Source organism: Girardinichthys multiradiatus, chromosome 2 (genome assembly GCF_021462225.1).
Source record: "Girardinichthys multiradiatus isolate DD_20200921_A chromosome 2, DD_fGirMul_XY1, whole genome shotgun sequence".
NCBI classification, from domain to species: Eukaryota; Metazoa; Chordata; class Actinopteri; order Cyprinodontiformes; family Goodeidae; genus Girardinichthys; species Girardinichthys multiradiatus.
In genome coordinates, this window is record NC_061795.1 from 6,185,927 (window position 1) to 6,208,018 (window position 22,092).

A 22,092-nucleotide genomic window follows, 5' to 3' on the forward strand; every position below is an offset into this window, starting at 1 on the left:
ATGAAATGTATATAATTTGTTGGTTTAATCTGTACACATTTAATTGAGTCAAAAAAGGTGAGTAGTGTTGACTTTTTTGTTTTTCAACATGCTTTTTATTTCTTGACACTTCTTTTGTTGCTGATTACTGTTTTCTGTTTGTTTTCAGGTGGACCGATGCCATTATGACTGAGTCTTTACAGCCTCGACTCTGAGGATGAGGTATGTTTTTAATATTAACCTCAGCTTTCATTTGCACAGATTTAACTAATGCAGATTGTATCCGATATGCCCCTTTAATTTAAGTCTAATGAAGTTCCGAGCTTACAGTTTACATAGGTCTCTGACTTGGAGCCAGGACTTGCAGTGACACTCCTGGCTCATCAATTAACCTTCATAAAGAATTAAATAAACATGAATTAAATATTTATTAGACAGCCCCCCTAAAAGCCAGTAGAGCCCTGATCACAAAACGAAAAACAAGTAATCACATTTTAAGCTAATTATCATACTGATCAGATACTGATATTGAAACAAAATAAAATAAACTAGTAATATGTCCAAATATAGCAAAGTCAATTTTGGATTACCTGTTGGGAAGGTGATTGTTATGAACCACGTCAAACACAGTCTTCTGTGTTCATAACAGTTGGACAGTTTAAAGAGTTTTTAAAAAAACAACGTGTTGCCATGGGTTGCTTGAGATTGAGTTTTAACATTGCAATAATCCACTTTTTTGCCGGCCCCGTTCTTACAGACCTTTTGATTGGACATCTAATGTCTCCTTCTTTAACGTAAATATGTAAATACATTTAAAGAACTACAAGTGACATCACCTCTCAACAAAATCCTACTTCCAAATATCAGAACTGTGAGACTCAGACTTTTCTCTTTGATTTAGTTCAGAGATTTCATAGAAACAGAGAATTTTGTGTTCCTCGTGATGTTCTTTCTGATGTGAATTAGCATGAATCATGTTTGCAGCAAGATGCTGCATATCTTCTATAAGTCTGTTGTAGAGAGTGTGATCTCTTCTGCCATCATCTGCTGGGGTAGCAGCATCAGAGCCAGGGACTTAAAAAAGCTCAACAAGCTAATAAAGAAGGATGGCTCTGTTCTGAAACCTCTGGAGATAATTGTGCAAAGAAGGATTCCTCATAAAGTGAAGAATATTATGGAGAACCCTGAGCATCGTCTTTATGAGACTTTTGTACAACAACAGAGTGTCTTTAGTCAGAGGCTTCTTCTGATCTGCTGTAAAAAGACCGCTACAGGAGATCCTTCTTGCCCACAACCATTAGCATCTACAGTTTTGAAGTAACCCGCATATGAGATACAACAACATTTAATTTCCTTTTGCATGTGAATTGAATTCTTGAATTAAATGAATAACAGTAATTAGTCTTTAATTTCAGATTAGGTCAATTTGAGACAGTATTTCATCTGTCAACATCCATTGAACTGCAGGCTGCAACACATTCCAAAAAGCTTTTCTAGCACTATAATGTTTTGGTCTTTTTTAGGATCTCAGGCAGGCCAGTCCAGTAGATCTTCTTCGCCAGATATGTTTGTCATTTTGCTGTAAAGACAGTATATGTGACTTTAGAATTTCAGCTATAGCAATAGTGCTATACCAATGATGGTGACAGAGTTTTGAAAAAAATTTTTTAGTATGGTTCATATTTTAAGGTCAATCTAAACTGTATCAGGCTAAAAACCTGGGTTATGAACAGGGGCAGTTTATGCATGAATATCAACCTGGGCAAGCTTTTCCTTCTGCCATCCCTTACACCCACTACTGTTTTCTCCCTTCGTTTATTCATCCTTCAGACAGAGATTTACTGAAAGGGTTTATGAAGATGTAATTTATTCAAATTTCCTGGTGAAGTTTTGCTAAAGGTAGTCTTCATCCACTCTAGCTAAAGAAAAGAATAAATCACAGAATAACTTGTGCCTCACCCCATGTGCCCATTGTGTGATTGAGAGCAAACACACCCTGATCTCCCAGTTTTCAGCAGGAAGCAGGGGGATTCTTCTCCACACCTGGGTGCGCCAACCCCCAATTGACTACACCTGAATGAATGCATTTGAAAACTTGTTCAGGTTACTGGCAGATACATAAGCTCTATATTGAATGTGTTTGCTTGTGAGCCTTCCTGGCCGCCCTGTGAAACTCCCCATATGGACCATATCAAAAATGGCATTGTTGATGGGGAAGAATGTGATGCTGTTGCAAGAGTAGCAAAGACACAAAAACAGGCAGTCTTTGCAGGAAGGCTCTGCAGGGAAGCTGGGCGTGGTGTGTAGTTTAACAAGTCATTTAAAACACTTCATTACCAAGCTGGTTTGTCATTCAGGCAGGACTCAACATTGTTTGCTACTGGTATAATTTATGGGGTTTTTGATCCATCTGAGGATGGTTTCTTGACTAAAGGAGATGAACTCTTCACATTGTCAGTTTGACCATTTACTGGGTTGACAGCACAAATGTTTAGCCCACGTGCAAGGATCTTATCAGGACCTACTACTGTGTGAGTTGCACCTGTTTAATATTCTCAGCGTTACCTGAGCTGATGATGAAACAAACTTTATGAAAGTAAGTTCTTCAACATGACTAGAATGCAAAATGCCCCTCATTTTGCATTCTTGCTGACATAACAAAAGTAGATATGGAAACAAATAGTTGCAAAATAAAATCCCCAATACTTAAAAACTGGAATAATAAAAGTAAATGTAATGCATTTTTAAAATATGTTATTAAAAATTGAATGCCTGCCTGTAAGAAAACAAAACATAATAACTTTAAATTGTTTTGGTTTCCATTAATTGAATACATCACCTGGCAGTGTAGGGGGTATGGGCATTGCCAGCTTGGCATTGGGGGCTGGGGTATGGGAATGCTGGTGCTGGTGCAGTGCTAGGCTTTTGCCAGCTGTGGCAGTGAGTCTGACATGGCGGTGTCAGGAGTAAGGTTGGGGTGCTGCGGCTGCGGCTGCGGCCATTAAGGGAGGAGGGTTGAGAGATTTGGGTGTGTCTGGGTGGACAGTAGGAGTCTGGAGGCTGGGAGCACCTGCCGGGGCCTGTGTGCTGCCTACTGTCCTGGATGTAAATATTTGACCTTCCTGTTGCTAAAATTAGCAGTTAGCGCCAATTTAGCTAACAAAGGAACATACTTTATTTAACAACCATTTTAGTTTCATATGTGCTTGAAGTACCATTAACATCATATAAATATTAATGGGTATACAAGCACTGAAGGCGCATTATGTAACTATCACGGAGCGTTTAAAAGGAGCTCTGTTGTAAACAAAGCTGTCTGCTGTGTGGTATAAGAAGACCTATTAGTCACTAGCAGAGACAACTTTTGGCATATATTTTAAGCAATATTCAAACCTATTTTTAGCAGTTTAGTTCAAGGAGATTAAGTTAAAACATAGTTAATTGGAGCAAACTTACATTATTGGACCATCAGTGAAATAAAGTTTGTCTTAAACTTTAAAAACACAACAGAACAAATAGACTAGCCTCAAGGCTTAGAGATTTCAAAGTATATTAAAATGTACTCGTACTCGTACTCGTCGTCTTCCGCTTTATCCGGGACCGGGTCGCGGGGGCAGCAGACTCAACAGAGACGCCCAGACGTCCCTCTCTCCAGACACCTCCTCCAGTTCCTCCAGGGGGAGCCCAAGGCGTTCCCAGGCCAGCTGAGAGACATAGTCCCTCCAGCGTGTCCTGGGCCGTCCCCTGGGCCTCCTCCCGGTGGGACGTGCCTGGAACACCTCCCAAGGAAGGCGTCCAGGAGGCATCCGGTATAGATGCCCGAGCCACCTCAACTGGCTCCTCTCGATGTGGAGGAGCAGCGGCTCTACTCCGAGCCCCTCCCGGATGGCCGAGCTCCTCACCCTATCTCTAAGGGAGTGCCCGGCCACCCTACGGAGGAAGCTCATTTCAGCCGCTTGTATCCGGGATCTCGTTCTTTCGGTCATGACCCAAAGTTCATGGCCATAAGTGAGGGTAGGAACGTAGACCGACCAGTAAATTGAGAGCTTTGCTTTTCGGCTCAGCTCTCTCTTCACCACAACGGACCGGCACAGCGCCCCCCTTACTGCCGCACCGATCCGTCTGTCGATCTCCCGCTCCATTCTTCCCTCACTCGTGAACAAGACCCCGAGATACTTAAACTCCTCCACTTGAGGCAGGAACTCCCCTCCAACCTGAAGAGGGCAAGCCACCCTTTTCCGGTCGAGTACCATGGCCACGGACTTGGAGAAGCTGATCCTCATCCCAGCCGCTTCACACTCGGCTGCGAACCGCCACAGCGCATACTGTAGGTCTTGGCTAGAGGGGGCCAGCAGGACCACGTCATCTGCAAAAAGAAGAGACGAAATCCACTGGTCCCCAAACCCGACCCCCTCCAGCCCTTGGCTGCGTCTAGAAATCCTGTCCATAAAAGTTATGAACAGGACCGGTGACAAAGGGCAGCCCTGCTGGAGTCCAACATGCACTGGGTACAGGTCCGACTTAGTGCCGGCTATGCGGACCAAACTCCTGCTCTGCTCGTACAGGGACCGGATGGCCCCTAGTAAAGGGCCCCCGATTCCATACTCCTGGAGCACCCCCCACAGGGCATCTCGAGGGACACAGTCGAATGCCTTCTCCCGGTCCACAAAACACATGTGAACCGGTTGGGCAAACTCCCATGAACCCTCGAGCACCCTGTAGAGGGTGTAGAGCTGGTCCAGTGTTCAACGGCCAGGACGAAAACCACACTGCTCCTCCTGAAGCCGAGGTTCGACTATCGGTCGGACTCTCCTCTCCAATACCCTGGCGTAGGCCTTACCAGGGAGGCTGAGGAGTGTGATCCCCCTGTAGTTGGAACACACCCTCCGGACCCCCTTCTTATGAAGGGGGACCACCACCACAGTCTGCCAGTCCAGAGGCACTGTCCCCGACCGCCACGCAATGTTGAAGAGATGTGTCAACCATGACAGCCCTACAACATCCAGAGACTTGAGGTACTCAGGGCGGATCTCATCCACCCCCAAAGCCTTGCCACCGCGGAGCTTTTTAACCACCTCGGTGACTTCAGCCTGGGTGATGAAAGAGTCCGACCCCGAGTCCCCGGCCTCTGTTTCCACCACGGAATGCGTGATGGCAGGATTGAGGAGATCCTCGAAGTACTCCTTCCACCGCCCGATAATGTCCTCAGTCGAGGTCAGCAGTCTCCCGCCCCCACTATAAACAGTGTTGGCGAAGCACTGCTTCCCCCTCCTGAGGCGACGGACGGTCTGCCAGAATCGCTTCGAGGCCAACCGGTAGTCCTTCTCCATGGCCTCACCGAACTCCTACCAGGCCCGTGTTTTTGCCTCTGCCACAGCCCGGGCCACTGCACGCTTGGCCTCACGGTACCCGTCAGACGCCTCAGGAGTCCCACAAGCCAACCACAGCCGATAGGACTCCTTCTTCAGCTTAACAGCATCCCTTACTGCCGGTGTCCACCACCGGGTTCTGGGATTGCCGCCGCGACAGGCACCGCAGACCTTACGGCCACAGCTACGTATGTAATCATTAAACATAAAGTGATTTTCTGAGATACTGGTTATCTTTTTATATTTCTCATGGTTTTCAGATAGATATAGTAAATAATCACTGCAAATACTGGAATGAGTGGGTCAAATCAGTGTTTTCTTTGGTTTGTAATCAATACCGGTCTTTTAGCTAAATATTTTGTGTTGCTATTAAACTAAAAACTTCACTAACCTTAAGATCTCAACTGTCTGATGCAGCCTCACTTTATTTGCAGTAAAACTTTTGTTTCAGTGTATGCTGGATGCTGAGTCTGCTAAATCAACCTCGTACTCTCTGTGTTCTCCTGGTATGGATTAACTCAATGAATCTGCCTGACTTGTGGTTTAACAATTGCTTCAGTCCCACACTTGTCTCTGACGGAGGCAACCTGATAGGAAGGTGATTTCCTGCGGCCGAAATGTATGAGATTCCGCAGAGAGTTGCAGTGGTATTTCTGGATCCTGCTGGCCCATTGGTCTGAAGTGGCTCTGCTACCATAAGGAGATCTGACTTTCCTGCTGAGCTGGCACTTAACAACATATATACATGTTTATTCTTTACTGTTTGGGACTTGGCAGTATCTCCCTCTTCTTCTGCAGCTCCTTGTCCTCATCACTCCTGCAGATTGCTCCATTCACTGTCAGGAAGCATTATTGACAGTCGCTTTTAGATTTGTCTTACAGGTAGGACATAAGTTGATCCTGTAAATGTATTTACCTAAATATTATTGGAAATCAAAAGCAGCCTAGACCAAGACTTTTTGTATTTTTGAAGGATGACGCAAGACACTCAGATACATGGTGAAAATGCTGGATTTTTAGAAAGCTTTGAGTTTCCTGTTACGTAGAAAATTGTTGGTCAGTACAAGCAAATCTGAAGGTTATGAGTAAAACAAAATCAATGCATTTTATTTCATTGCAATACGGTTTATTGTCAAGACGGGCATTCGTTTAGATTCCTGTTTGGACTTAAGTAAATAACACCACGTTTAAGATTTATAATTAGTAAGACTTTATTCATACACATCATGTGGTTAAATCCTGAATTTGAAAACCTGCTTCTGGACCTGGGTGGTGTCAGTCACTGTTTTGATTGCCTGTAGGATGTTTGAATCACTTAACTGCTGTGACTGCCTGCTCTGTGCCATGTTTTTGTGCGGTGCTGGTGTCTATTTCTACTGTGATCTTTGGCTTATTGCTACAAGTTTAGTCTCAAGTAATATGTCTTCAGTAGGACCAAGGCATCTGGCCCCACCCAGCTAAAACTGCCTGCTTTGAAAGCCTGGTTGTTTTTATTCTAAAAACAAATGTCTTTCTTCTACTTGCATTTTTCTACTTGCAAGTTATCTTATGAACAACATAGAAGCAGCAATATGTTTCTTGTTCAGTTGAGAATTTTATTGTGCTTACATTTACTTGACAAAACTGTTTTCTCTGTCTGAACAGGGTGTCAAGATCAAGCACGGCCAAAATGTCTGAGTAAGTATTATTCTCAAGATGGTCTTGCTGTTATTATAATGGTAATTAAATTTCAAATTTTAGAAATCAATGTGATTTCTTCATTTCATGTTCTTATCCCAGGATATTTTAAGATTTGAATATTTCTGAGTGTATCCTGGACATCAAAATCAGATTTATTTCTTATTGGAGCCAAAAAAGATCTTAGAAAAGTTCTTTAATAGCTTTGACATCAGTTTTTAATATATTCTCCCAGACTTTACCCCAAATATATGTTACTTGTTAAATTAGGATTCAATTCAATTCAATTCAAAGATACTTTATTGATCCCCGAGGGGAAATTAGAATTCCAGTACAACCCATCCAAACATACATCATGACACAAGACAAGGGGGGACAGGTCACCGAGGCTTTGCTGCCCACTCACAGGCGCTGCCCTTGCTAGATGAGAAAAGAGGCCACATTAGGTAAGTAGAGGAAAAAAAATCATATTTCACACTTTATCCTTAGCAGGATACAGTTTGAGATTGCAAAAAACCTCAGCACAAAGAAGCAACAAGTTGACAAAACAACATCATGCCGGGAACGGTGAAGGTGGTGTGAGGGGGTGCATATGTTTATCTTGAACATGTGTGTGTGTGCAAGTGAGTGTGTGCAAGTAAGTCCATGGGGCACTGTCACAGAGGCCATTGTCCTTGATGGTACGATGGAAAGTTCATCAACCGGCCACAAAGTTCTGAGCAGGTCCACAGATGTCCTCAGGGAAGGGAGGGAGCGTCATGTTTACATAACTTCCAGGAGAGTGCAGGGGAACCAGATTCAGAAAAACAAATTATTTGGGTTAGGCGGACTCTTAATTTTCTGTCAGCCTTGAAAGTCTTGCTGGTGCTTTTCAAAGACAAATCCAAACAGCCAAATTCCTGGTCTTTCGCCAGATCCGAGCGAACAACTTTCTCCAAGATTTATCCCATTTCACCCCTGAGTCCAGGAACCGCAACCTGCCTGCGATCCTAAGGATCACATCCAGTCTGCGATTCAGCTCACGTAACATCTCAGTCTGAGTGCTGATCGCACTGAAGATCCCATCACACATGCCAGGCAGCCTTACAATGGCCAGAACAGCTGCTGACATTCTCCGAATTTCTCGATATGCCAGGTAACCGCTGACTCCAAAAAGCAGAAATCCTGATATCAAACATCCAATTATATACATATCTTCCACATCCTCGACTGACATTATCAGCAAACACACAATCCTCCACTTCTGCTAGGAGTCCATTGTGTATCCAGAGAAAAACGTCCAGTCCGGACAAGTTGGGCTCTCCCGACCCCTGTCTTCTCCTCGAGAAAGATTTATCAATTGCATTGAGAGACCAGCTGACCAAATCCATAACTAACAATTTGGAAGATATGCAAGAAGAGGCTCCAAAAAGAAGACAAGACACAGAGCTGAAGCAGGGCAGATATGGGAGGGGTGCGGGAGACAGAGAAATAGCGTCCTCCTCCACCGAGAGCAGAAAGAAAAGATGGTAACTTATTAACATAGGTGGGTCTAGACAGGGTCTAGACAGGGTCAAACAGGGGCCAGTGCCCCTGTTGAACTGGTCCTGTCCCCTGTTATGGCCCCTGTACTGAAGACATAATACTAAATTAGTTGCTTATGATGATGTGCGCTGGCACCAAAACTGTAACTGATTGGCCCCTTGGACCAATTTCATTTTTTACCGTTACAGTTTTACTTTAACAATGATTTAAAAAGCAGGGTTTTGCACTTTTAGCTTCAGACGTATTGAGATAGGATCATAGTTTTCATCTGCTAGATCAGGGATCTGCTACCTGCAGCTCCAGAGTTGACAGTGGCTCACTTAATATAGTAAACCATAAAATATTGCCCTGTTTAATTCTTTTGTTCTGCTCCCCAATGGAAAAAACACTGGCTTCACCCTGGCCCCCCTGGTAAATTTGGTCTAGACTGACCACTGCTGACTAACTGATTGAAGGTATTTTAGCTGGTTTCTATTTGAGGCTTATCTGCTCCTACTTATAGCAAGGTTGGTTGATTCATTCCTTCTTCAGCACTAGCATCTGAACATAGTACTGTGTCAGAAACTCAGTTTCTGTTCAGTTGGATATTTTTGTTATAATGAGTACAATTCTATAAACATGAGTGCACAGTCAGCTGTAAATTCAATTTTTTTTTTTTACAATTTACAGTTTTGTTTGTATATAATTTTTTTTCTGCTAATCTGTAAAATATATTTAAACTAAGACAGTGAGAAATAGACATTTTCTTTTAAAGAGCAAGACGTAGCTTAACATTAAGACTGCAAAACAGAATGAACAACTAGCTCAGGTGGAACATCCTGGGTGTGCTGTGTAGATCCCTGTCACAGCTACATTGTAAAAGACCTAGAAGATCTAGCTGTCTTCTGTCATTGTTGTGGGTGTTTTGTGTTAGTGGTATCAACAGTCAAGATTTCCAAAAACAAAATCATAAAAATAATAGTAATTAATATCCAATTAATTAATTGTTTGTCATGATGAGCTTCTGAACCTCACCTTACAGGGGAAAGAAAATGACATCAAGCCGCAGGCATCAATTGAAGGTCAGGATTGAATTTTGTTTTTTCTGCACTGAATAAATTTAAGTGGGTTTTTATTTTAAGTGTTTGGAGTGTCCCTTTCACTTGTTTAAACCTGTTTTTACAGAGCTTGATGCTGCAGATTGCTACCAAAAGGCTTGAGGAGGAGATGAAGGAAGTTGCATCTGCTAAAGAGGCCTATATTGTTGAGAACTGTCCCCCGCCTGACCTTAGTGGAGACATGGCTGCTCTCACGGTGAGGAACACACTCAGGCAAGAGTGCTGCTTTCTGTTTAACACAGGGACTGCATTATAAGAAGGGATATATCCAAAGCAACAGACAATAAGTCTCCAGATGCAGTAACATTTTGACTTTGGCAAAACAAACCTTTTACCTTTTTTATATTTCTTTAACATGAAATTTGTTTGGTAAATTTATTGAGCCAAACCTTAAACAAGGCTGTGAATAACCCATAAGAAAGAAAAAAAAAATACATTTTGTTCCTTTCACAAAAATTTTAACATTACCAAAATACTTCAGGATCTCATTTTTGAGAATTTAAGACAGCTTTTCGATTTTTGACCTGAAACCTTACTTGGGGCGGAGTTCCAAACAAGAGTTTTATATTTATCACCTTGAGGCATTGAGCTTGGATCATGTACCAATATAGTATGTGGAAAAAAACAAAACTGAATATGACAATGCTAATGAACTAGAAAATAGTCATGTATCTCCTTTAGAGTCCTTAAGAATCTAAAATGCCCTTAGCAATCAGGCTCCCAATCTCATTTTCCTTGCTGTCTTAATATACAGTATATGTTATAGAGAGATGGGATTGTAGGTTGTAAAAATGTGTGTAGTAGTTATCTTGCAAGACCCAGAAGCCCGGGTAAAGTTATGTTCTACGACCTAACCCTGACCCTAACCCTAAACCTAAACCCTAACCCAGAAACAGCACAAAGCCTGGGCCCCATAAGGAGAAGCTGGTCCTCACAATGTAATATGTGTTGGAAAATGGGCCTTGCACTGCATAAAGGGTAGGACACACACACCCACCACATACACAGTCCTCTGGCAAAGCTGAGGGGTCCCTTTGCCAGATATATCCATTTAAAATCTGGTGGCTTTAATTTTGAAAGCAGGGTTTTCATTAACTCACTCTTTGTCCAGTTATCTTTATGACCAAAGTCTTAGCCCATACTAAATATTTTATCTAATAATTTAATAAATAATGCTTTTAATAAAGCATCTGGTCAAGGGTTTAAAATGAACACCTAGCACAGAAAATCAGCATAGCCATTCTTTGATCCAAATAACAAAAGCTTAAAACCTTCCAATGGCAGGGTTTTCTGGTTGGGAGATTTCACTTTATGTAATGAGAACAAGTAAGGCTCCTCATATTCAGCCTGTAAACAAGAAAATTCCACCCTTCATTGTGACAGAAAAGTAACCCGAAAAAAAGAAAGACAAACAAAAACCAATCAGATTCACTGGGAACATGTTGAAACACAACAATCACCATTTTTCAGACGGGAGGTTTTGCTCTTTGGTCGTTGGAATGCCTTTTCAACATTAACAATGGATATTAGCCAGTACCCCCAGTCTATTCTGTTTCCTGGCCTTTTTTTAAATAAGAGTTATGACTGCGTCAATAAGAATTTTGTGCATGATATGAAAAATAAGGTGAATGTATATCTGTAAATGTGTTGTAAAGCTCCAGTGTAAAACTGGAGTGTAATTCAGGCCAGAGGTCTTCCTACATTAAATTTTTTGTTGTTTCTATTAGTTCCTTTTGCTCTAAACTGCATAGTCCTCCTGTGAGAGAAGTGACTTTATTTTAAAAAATGAATGCCAAATCACAGGGTTCAATTATTATTTTAGAGGTTCAAAGAATTTCACACTAGTCCTTAAAACAATGAAGAACACTGTTATTTTTAAGTGAAATTCCTGATTAAAATCTAGCTATGGCATGTCATAAACTGCTGAGAATATACATTGTTTCTCTGCATCCACAGGAATTCTGCAAGAAACTCCACATGGCCATTGACAAGATTGATGAGGAGAGGTATGACATAGAAGCCAAAGTTCAGAAGATTAATAAAGAGGTGAGAGACAAGCAACAGGCAAACTGTTTTAAACTCTAAATATGCAGTTATATCAACAATCATTTAAATCCACTTTCAGCCCTTTGTTTTATTTCCTGTGAATTTTTACAATGCAGATTTCACAAATTCATAAAGAGTCCTTTACTCAGGGCAGTCACTGTCAGTGAGCTCATACGTGTTAATTGCTTTTTATTATGTGTTGGGATAGAAAATAGGTAGACGCCATCCATTCCACAGCACTCCAGTGTGACAGATCCTTTAATAGGTACCTGAGCTTTTAATCGTTAGTTCAATAAAATATTAATTAATGGAAAGAAAAAAAAAACAGAACAGCATAGATGAAGTCTGAAATGCCTCTTTCAGGTTTGAGTTCAGGCCTTTTGACCAGCAGCTATCACAGCAACCATACACAAATGATGACCACCCGGGTCTTCTTTAAAATGTTACAGTTAAAACATTACCTAAAATCAATGCTGCTATTCTCAATAAACTCTTACAGCTATCACTCTATTAACAAGTTCTATAACTGACATGAATGTTTAGCTGAAGCGACTGTGTATGGGTGTATAAGGGTAGGTGTAAAAATCAAGCAAATGGCTGAGCATAAGACCATGTGCTGTGCAGCTGTTTCAGCACACATGGTACAGAGAACAAGGGGTCTTTGGAATAGCAGGATTTTTAAATCTCTGCAGAAGTATAGTTTTGGTTCATGGGATAGTAGGATAATGCTAATATGGGCAAAGTTAAACAAATGATGGTAATTTTGCATGACTCTATCTTAAGCACATCTAATTCCACTCAATAAAATGACCAGCTTTACAACTAATTAGATAAATAAAATTAACTTTTATTTTGTTTTTAAAACCTTATGAGGTCTTCAAATCAGTTTTTATTAAATATACAAATTACCAGGTCTAAACTCTAGGGCAGGGATCTCGAACTCCAGTCCTCGAAGGCCGGTGTCCTCAAATGTTTAGATGTGTCCCTGGTCCAACACACCTGAATCTATGGCCAAATTACCTCCTCAGTATGCAGTCAAGTTCCCCAGAATCCTGCTAATGATCTAATTGTTAGATTCAGGTGTGTTGAAGCAGAGACACATCTAAAGGTTGCTGGACACTGGCCCTGAAGGACTGGAGTTTGACACCTGTGCCAGGGTGATTGGACTTTCTCAGTGACAGCACCCAGACACTGGAACCAGCTCCCGCAACCACATTGTTGCCTTAATTGGCTGTTTAAAGAGCTTTATAAATAAACGATTAATTGATTAATTGATTGTCCTGGGCTGTCCCCTGGGCCTCCTCCCGGTGGGACGTGCCTGGAACACCTCCCGAGGAAGGCGTCCAGGAGGCATCTGGTATAGATGCCCGAGCCACCTCAACTGGCTCCTCTCGATGAGGAGGAGCAGCGGCTCTACTCTGAGCCCCTCCCGGATGGCTGAGCTCCTCACCCTATCTCAAAGGGAGCGCCCGGCCACCCTACGGAGGAAACTCATTTCAGCCGGCTGCGAACTGCCACGGTGCAAGCTGTAGGTCTTGGCTAGAGGGGGCCAGCAGGACCATGTCATCTGCAAAAAGAAGAGACAAAATCCACTGGTCCCCAAACCAGACCCCCTCCGGCCCTTGGCTGCACCTAGAAATCCTGTCCATAAAAGTTATGAACAGGACCGGTGACAAAGGGCAGCCCTGCTGGAGACCAACATGCACCGGGAACAGGTCCGACTTAGTGCCGGCAATGCGGACCAAACTCCTGCTCCGCTCGTACAGGGACCGGATGGCCCCTAATAAAGGGCCCCCAATTCCATACGCCTGGAGCACCCCTCCCCCCACAGGGCATCACGAGGGACACAGTCGAATGCATTCTCCAGGACCACGAACCGGTTGAGTAAACTCCCATGAACCCTCGAGTACCCTGTAGAGGGTATAGAGCTGGTCCAGCGTTCCACGGCCGGGACGAAAACGACACTGCTCCTCCTGAAGCCGAGGTTCGACTATTGGCCGGACTCTCCTCTCTAATACCCTGGCGTAGGCCTTACCAGGGAGGCTGAGGAGCGTGATCCCCCTGTAGTTGGAACACACCCTCCGGACCCCCTTCTTATGAAGGGGGACCACCACCCCAGTCTGCCAGTCCAGAGGCACTGTCCCCGACCGCCACGCAATGTTGAAGAGGCGTGTCAACCATGACAGCCCAACAACATCCAGAGATTTGAGGTACTCAGGGCAGATCTCATCCACCCCCAAAGCCTTGCCACCGCGGAGCTTTTTAACCACCTCGGTGACTTCAGCCTGGGTGATGAAAGAGTCCAACCCCGAGTCACCAGCCTGTGTTTCCACCACGGAATGCGTGATGGCAGGATTGAGGAGATCCTCGAAGTACTTCTTCCACCGCCCGATAATGTCCTCAGTCAAGGTCAGCAGCCTCTCACCCCCACTATAAACAGTGTTGGCGAAGCACTGCTTCCCCCTCCTGAGGCGCCGGACGGTTTGCCAGAATTGCTTCAGGGCCAACCGGTAGTACTTCTCCATGGCCTTACCGAAGTCCTCCCAGGCCCGAGTTTTTGCCTCTGCCACAGCCTGGGCCGCAGCACGCTTGGCCTCACGGTACCCTCTCAAGGAGATGGGTTCCAGAGCCCACGCTGTGCGTGGAGGCGAGCCCGACTATTTCTAGTCGATATCTCTCGACCTCCCGCACAAGCTCAGGCTCCTTCCCCCCCAGCGAGGTGACATTCCGCGTCCCTAGAGCCAGTCTAAGCATCCGGGGATTTGGGCCGCTGAGGTCTCCACCTTCGTCCGCCACCCAATCCTCTTTGCACCGGTCCCTCACGGTTCCCCCTGCAGGTGGTGGGCCCACTGTGGGATGGCCTCGCGTCTCTCGTTCGGGCTTGGCCCGGCCGGGTCCCGCTAGGAGCAACCAGGCCACCAGGCGTTCTCCGGCGAGTCCCGACCCCAGGCCTGGCTCCCGGGTGGGACCCCGGTTCCGCCGTACCGGGCGACGTCACGTGCCTTGAAATTTTTGTCCTCACGAGGGATTCTTGAATTCTTTGTCTGACCCATCACCTAGAGCCTGTTTGCCATGGGAGACCCTACCAGGGGCATTTAGGCCCCAGACAACATAGCCTCTAGGATCATTTGAGCACTCAAACCCCTCCACCACATTAAGGTGGCGGTTCAAGGAGGAGGAGAAAGGATTTCTCCTTGTGCAAACTTACTTTGTTCATGACAGGAAACAGAGTGTGTGTCCACAGTTGGTCCTCTTTGTGAAGAAGGACTTGTCACTTCCTGCTCTTGAAGGATTAACCTCCAAGTTAACATAGTATGTCAATTCTGTGTCCCAAGGCCCTTCGTAGCTGGAAGGGAATGTCTTCCAGGCTTGTGTTTATTATGAAAGTGAAACAGAAACAGGTGAGTGAGCCTTGCACACAGACCTTGGTCAGTGAGCATTTTTTGGGAACTGAAGTCTTGCAATGGCTTGAAAGGCAGAATATGTCAAAGAGAGCAAAGGATGTGTTGGAATAAATGTATTTTTACTGGTGTATATGATTTACAATTTTGTTTTAAAATGTTTGTTAGAAGATTTTTGAACATTTTCAAGTATTGCTAGGTTAACTCAAAGGACAATGTATTGACTTCACAGGAGCATTCAGAAAATGTATAATGCTACTCCAAACAAAAGCAATCTTAAGGACTTTAAACTAAAATGAACCTTTAAAATGAAGAAAGTGATGACCAGCTAGCTGTTGTTGAATTAATATGGTAAAGGTATGTGCACAGCTTTATTAAAATTATGAACCTGTTTTGGTTTGCCCACAATGAAACATCTTTAAGAAAAACATGTGTGGTGGAGTGGAAGAGAGATCAATATATCTCTACTTCATGTTCTTGACACAGCTATCTAGGGTACAACTGCCAACTTTAGGACCTTTGCTGCATGTGTTTCTCTGTTTTATCTCGGACTCTTTCCTATCTGAAAATTGTGAATAAAACACCAGTAGTGCCACAAAATCCTAAAAATTATAACAATAAAAAAACATTAGACCTTTTAACTTTGGGAAAGAGATATCCAGAGGACCGTGCTACAAACTGATTCAAATGCAAGGCTGTTTCAAGGGAAATGACAGTAGTGTCCAACACTGTGTAAGCATAAGCATCATATTACCTTTACATTTGCTCAATGATCAGTTACTCATTGCTAAATATTTTAATAAAATATCATTAACCCAATGGTTTATAAATAAGCATTAATGCTTATTTAGAAACCATAGGGTTAATGATATTTTCTCTGGTCCCAGATTGAGGATCTGAAGCTGAAGGTGGTGGACCTCGCTGGAGTGAAGAAACCTGCCCTGAAAAAAGTGCGTATGTCTGCTGACGCCATGCTGAAGGCTCTGCTCGGCTCCAAACACACAGTCAACATGGATCTGAGGGCCAACCTGAAGCAGGTCAAGAAGCAGACTAAAGAGGAGGTAAAGATCAACGTTACATCAAACAAAACTCTTCCTCAGTGTGACTTCCTCAGGATTTTGCTTTTGCTTAAAATTGAACAGAGATTTGTGCTTACGGTTACTTAACAGCTGTGGCTAACAATTAACTTTGATTTAACACCTTAGATATGTATTGCACATTATGCAAAGTCATCTTTCTCTACTAATCACCAATCAGGAGTTATAAACGTATTCTTTTTTAATTAATATGGAAAAGTATTTTGCAGTAAACTACACAATAGACTTTTCCAGCCAAGAAATTGGAAAGTTAGAATTTTAGGGATTGTTTTTTAGTCCAAAGAAATCTGTTGAGCTATTACTTACAGTCTAGAATGCAGGCTAGAGGAGTTTTGTCAGTGTTTGTGTTGTTAGTGTTGGTATTAACAATTTGTTGTTGTTTGATCCAGCCAACAGAGGCAATTGGTGATTGGCGTAAAAACATTGAGGACAAGGCCGACAGGAAGAAGATGTTTGAATCTTCCTAAAATCCTTCAGGATCCACGAGGATGTTAGCAAGGGAGACAGGTCTGACTGACTGGGTGCATCTCTGTGTCCCCTGGAGGCATTCAAAGCCAAGAGTTGGGGTACTTTTTCTTGCTATTCTAGTTGTTTCATACTACACTCCTGGGAGAAGGATGGAACGTAACCAAGAACTATTATGTATGTAGTTAAACTTGTCATCAGAATGTACCAGATTTAATGAAAGCAATATAAATAAATCTTTTGAAATATGAGGAATATTGTTGCTGCTTTTATTTACTTGTTAGATCATCCACACCATTCTAACTGACACCAGGGGGAACCTTGGAAAATGGAAAGATAACAGAAAGTACTTTTTATTTTGATATGTTACAGTCAATGGTAAATTATTCTAATAATATAAATAAATAAAATAAAATTAGTGTTTTTAAATAATGATTTATGTAGAACTGTAACCATGTCACTAATAGTAATAATGCCCCTTTGTAACCTAGCCCTTTAGCATGGAGATCCCCCCACACTATCCTGTATCTGGGTTTTAGTAACAGATCCCTTTGTCTCTACAGATTGTTGGCAGGGATCTTTGTAGTTTGGGCAGATGCTTTTTTTTCAGACTAGGTCAGATTGGGGGAACACCTCAGATCATTTATACCTGGGAAGTGATGCTGTTATGAGATGTTTGAGGCAAAGTGGATTGTTTAGGTAAAATATGAGATTTGAATTATTCTAAAGGCCAAATTGCAGGTTTTTACATCACAAAAAAGGGAATCTATAGTTTAGGCTATTCTCATTTGACAGCAGTGAAGTGGGGATAAAACCACTGGAAGACAGCATAGAGTGAGTCACTGAGACTACCTTGGATGTTGGGTTAATTTTGCTATAGCAACCAGACAAATGAGTGATTGTTCAGTTAATTGTTTTACTCTGCTTTCTGTCTGTTTGCAAAGAATCAATAATTCCCTCTACTTATGATATCTGAAAATTTCTATATAAATATGAGGAAACAGTCCTTAAAGGTTGGAATAATAAGTAATGCCTAATTTTCCTTTCACAGTAAACGTGGTAGAAGGAGCTTTAAGGTTAGTTAGAAGGATAGGGGGCAGCTTGGAGTGGGGCTGGGCAGGGTGTATTTCAGGAGCTCGTAGGGCTATTGGTCTGACTTTGAAATTCATTTCCATAAAGAGGTTCTCAGCATTCTGCTGAGGTATCTCAGGCCACCATATATACGTATTTCATTTTTCTCTGTCCGTGGCTTTGGCAGTGTCTGCTTTTCTTCCAACAAGTGTGTCTTGTCCTCCTTCCCTCTCTCAGTAGGTGAGAACTCTTTTATTTTTTCTTTCTCCAGCCTTTTTGAGCCTCTCTGACAGCAGCATCCTTTACTTTAATTGGGAAACCAGAAAATGTTAACCAGAGTCATGTCTTTAAATGACATCATTTCAGACTGCTTCACGTTTGACCAATTCTGACACCCTAAAGTCACGTTCAACATGTTTTTAGGCCCTTTTTTCAGTTCTTATATTTTGCCTTGATGTGTTTTAAGATCTGTTTGTGGCTCAGTGGGATAAAGTGACTGTCCTCATAGTTTTAAAACTGTCCTGCTGGTATTTCTTTTCAAATTATTTGTCTATCATGACACGGGTTAGAAATGTCCTTCAGAAAATGACGTTTTAACTAAATAAGTAATGTTAAGGTCTTTGTTAAAGCAAGTCTATGGATTTTGGACATAGTTAAATTGTTAAAGTTCATTAGTTTCTAGAGAAAAATGTGCATACTGCTGACTGACACATTTTCCTTCAACCCTATCAGTCAAAACTGTTGGAATTTGGAAGAATTTTACTGACTTATTTTTGCCTTTCTTGTTTTTTATTCAAAGGTCAAATGTTCCGATTTTGTGTACTTAATGTTCTCATAAATATTGCATTAGGTGGTAAATATTACTTAGCTAGGTTTTTGATAAAATGTACCACTACTACCACTAATAATAATAATAATAATAATTATTATTATTATTATTATAGTAATAATAATTATAATAGTAATAATAGGAAAATTTGTATTCAATAAAATAAGTTTAATTTTGTCTGTGTGTTGATAGGAGAATCCAATGGTATCTCATTAGATCAGTAAAACATGTTCTTGTCCTTGACCATTTAGAGTAATTCTACATAAAAATGTCATGTTGAACTTTATTGATTGATATTGCTATAAGGATGAATTCCGATAACCTTTTCACATGTTCTTATGGTACCTGAAAAAGAAGCGACACCCTAGCTGGACTTCCCAGATTAGTTCAGTCTATGTTGCTGTTTCTCAGCTGTGGCCTCAGATCACGTTACGTTACAAATTCTGCTGTACATCAGTGTCCATCTTGCTGATCTCAGACAGCTGATATGCTTGGCTCCAGCAGTCAGCAGAGCTCAAGCATACTCATAAATGTTCTCTTATTAATGTGTTTTTCATGTAGCTTGTGAACTACAAAGACCGTCAAGATGTCTGAGTAAGTTAAAATATCTTCTCTGATGACTGTTTCCAGTTGTCTGTCACTACACAGATAGTTTAATTGATTGTCACATAATTTTTTCACCTATTTTTAAGGAAAATACATATGGGAAATTTTAGTTTTTATTCAACAGTGACATTGTAACTATGTAAAATCTGTCTAAACAGGAAAAAGATGACATCCAGCCGTCGGCACCACTTGAAGGTTTAAAAAACACACACAAACACTCTTCTCTAACATGCTGTCTATAGATCTGAAAAGCCTGCTGCTACTGAAGTTAGCAAGTATACAGTTGATTAACGACAAAAAGAACATCCAAATGGCAGCCCTTGTGAAAATTCACTTTAATGTTCTAGATGGATTAAAATAACTGAAGAAATGCAAATGAAATAATGTGTTTCCTGTTGTTTCATTCTGCAGAGCCTGGTTCTGCAGGTTGCTCAGCAATGGCTTGACAAGGAAAAGAAGGAGAATGCTGAGGCCAAAGAGGCTTATATGGCTGAGCACTGTCCTGCTCCAGACATGGCTGGCGATCAGGCTGCTCTCATGGTGAGAAACCACTCAGAAATATTTATACATTTATAAAGATGTTTAACAAAAGAGGAAATGTTTATGAGGAAGCAAGACCAACCATTCAGTAACAAAAACAGGCAAAAATAGCTTAAGGAAGATATTAGAAAGAGTCAGAGCCTGTGACACTTTCCTTTGACTCCAAAAACATTCTTAAATTATCATCAAAGGTTTCTAGCTTGTGAATGTCTACCTGGGTTCAGATTTAACCCTCTAAATAAACTACATACACAGGGTACTTGTTTCCCACAGTTAGATTTCACTATAAATTATGGTAACATCTTAGAGGAATCAGAAAGAGATTTGTATGGCACAGATATCCAGTTTTTGTAAGAGACAAAATCTTTATCGACAAAAGTTTATTTCCTTACAGATTTTTCCACATTTTTTCTTTACAGTCACTAACAAATCTGAATTTGACAGATGAGCACAACTTGTTGTCCTGGTCCATGAGATGATTAGGTGTTTCACAGACATGTTTACACAAAGCTGTTATTGGCTATATTTATTAATCTTTTGAGTTTATGGGATGGGGTTAAAGGTGAACAGTTAGGTTACTCTGCCCCCTTTGTTCTCCGCAGCATTTTTAGATACAGAACCACATAAAATACGGTACTTGCTAAAAGTGCTACAGTGCTTTAAAAAAATTGTTGGATTAGTTACAGGCTCTTAAACGCAAACTAAAGAGTTGGATGTTATGTTTAATATTAAGTCTGATCTGACAAGAAGTAGACAGTAAAAGTAAGCAAGTCTACACCTTAGCATCCGTTCTGCTGTGGATCTTTAATGCAGTTCCTCCATATGTATAAGCAACATTTGTTTCTGAGTTTTTCATTGAATTTGATCTAAAACAGGCTAGGCACCTATTGCTTCTCGGATTTAAATGAACATTGTTGTTAGGCCGATTTATTTTTAAAATTCCAAATGCTTCTTTTATGCTTTTATGTGAACAGGAATACTGCAAGAAGCTCCATGCTGCCATTGACAAGATTGATGAGGAAAGGTATGACATCGAGGCCAAAGTCCAAAAGGCAGACAAAGAGGTGGGTCAAATATGATTACAAATACACTGCAAACCCAAAAGTAAAGAGCAGAAAAATGGCATTGTTTTACTTGCTTGCAGATTGAAGACCTAAAGATCAAAGTTGTGGACTTGGTTGGAGTAAAGAAACCCGCTCTGAAGAAAGTGCGTATGTCTGCTGATGCCATGCTTAAAGCTCTACTGGGCTCCAAGCACACAGTCAACATGGACCTGAGGGCCAACCTGAAGCAGGTCAAGAAGGAGACCAAAGAGGAGGTGAGACACATTTTTAACATTTTAACACTATACGTAAAATACAAAAAAGTATGATAGCTATTCCTATGGCTGTGATACTTTTTAAACAAATGCATTTTAATTAGAAAAATATGTTTCTTTCCGCTACAGCCAACAGAAGCAGTGGGTGACTGGCGTAAGAACATTGAGGACAAGGCTGACAGGAAGAAGATGTTTGAGTCTTCCTAAATGTTCTCTGCTGCTCGTCTTTCTGTTTACATGAACTACACGTGTCTTATGTGCTGGTCGACGTAGGCAATTAATGTTCATCTCACAGCTGAGGCTTGGTGTGCCTCAGGGGAGTTTTCTGCAGGAAATGTAACGTGTCAGAGTGACTGAGAGGGAGTTTTTGCACCTTGTTGCAGTCTGGAGGGAGAGGGAGGAGAGTGGAGTTTCAGGTTCACCACAGAAATATCAAGTCTTCGGTTCCACACATACAGTAAAACACTCACCCCAAACGAAACAATAAATATAATAAAATCAAATGTGGAAGAAGAGAAGTGGTATGTTTGGTCTTTTTTCTGATGTGACATTTGATGTAATGATACCATAACTGAAGCAGCAATGATTAAAACCTCTACTACCAAGAGGAAACTCCACTCCAAATCACTTGAGTAGTTACCCACTAACATTCAGTCAAGTTGGAGTTAGACTAACGCCATGAAGTGTATATGTGCGATTTGTATTGACATACAGTGAAAAAAAGCTCTAAGTAAAACTCTGTTACAAAACCCATAGTCCAATGGCCTTTAGAGACAGACGTGTTTATGTCTGTTTACTTGTAATGAGACATTCTGTAACCTGTAAACCCACCAGTGACTGCTAGTTTAAAAATGCATAACCCGCTTCCTTGTGTATCAGCTTCTATTGCTCTGCATCTATGACAGCTCAGTAATTATAAAATAATCTACAAAGCCAAAATTATGACCTTAGTATTTAGAAAACCAAACTGTTAAGGTTTTTTCAGGTCAGAAATCCTGTTCCACAAAGTAATTTCACAGTCATGTTCCTTACCAATGACACACATTTATGTTATGTATTTCACAGCTTTTTGT

General features: G+C 41.7%; 2 protein-coding genes across 3 annotated transcripts; both read left to right on the forward strand.

Moving 5' to 3' along the window:
• The first annotated feature begins 103 nt into the window (after nt 1-103).
• On the forward strand, nt 104-16,906 carry LOC124881287 (troponin I, fast skeletal muscle-like). The gene is made up of 7 exons (XM_047386834.1): nt 104-201; nt 6,993-7,025; nt 9,571-9,610; nt 9,714-9,842; nt 11,603-11,692; nt 15,981-16,154; nt 16,580-16,906. The coding sequence occupies exons 1-7, from the start codon at nt 197-199 to the stop codon at nt 16,655-16,657; spliced, it is 549 nt and encodes a 182-aa protein (XP_047242790.1). The 5' UTR covers nt 104-196; the 3' UTR covers nt 16,658-16,906.
• A 969-nt stretch (nt 16,907-17,875) lies between these two features.
• Nucleotides 17,876-21,534, forward strand: tnni2a.4 (troponin I type 2a (skeletal, fast), tandem duplicate 4). 2 transcript variants are annotated; one of them, XM_047386846.1, is made up of 7 exons: nt 17,876-17,966; nt 19,117-19,149; nt 19,320-19,356; nt 19,573-19,701; nt 20,676-20,765; nt 20,846-21,019; nt 21,149-21,534. In XM_047386846.1, exons 2-7 carry the CDS (start codon nt 19,142-19,144, stop codon nt 21,224-21,226), a joined length of 516 nt encoding a protein of 171 aa, XP_047242802.1. In that variant the 5' UTR covers nt 17,876-17,966; nt 19,117-19,141; the 3' UTR covers nt 21,227-21,534. The 2 variants fall into 2 exon arrangements, with proteins under 2 accessions (XP_047242802.1, XP_047242810.1); XM_047386854.1 differs by having other exon boundaries at nt 17,886-17,962.
• The last annotated feature ends 558 nt before the right edge of the window (nt 21,535-22,092 follow it).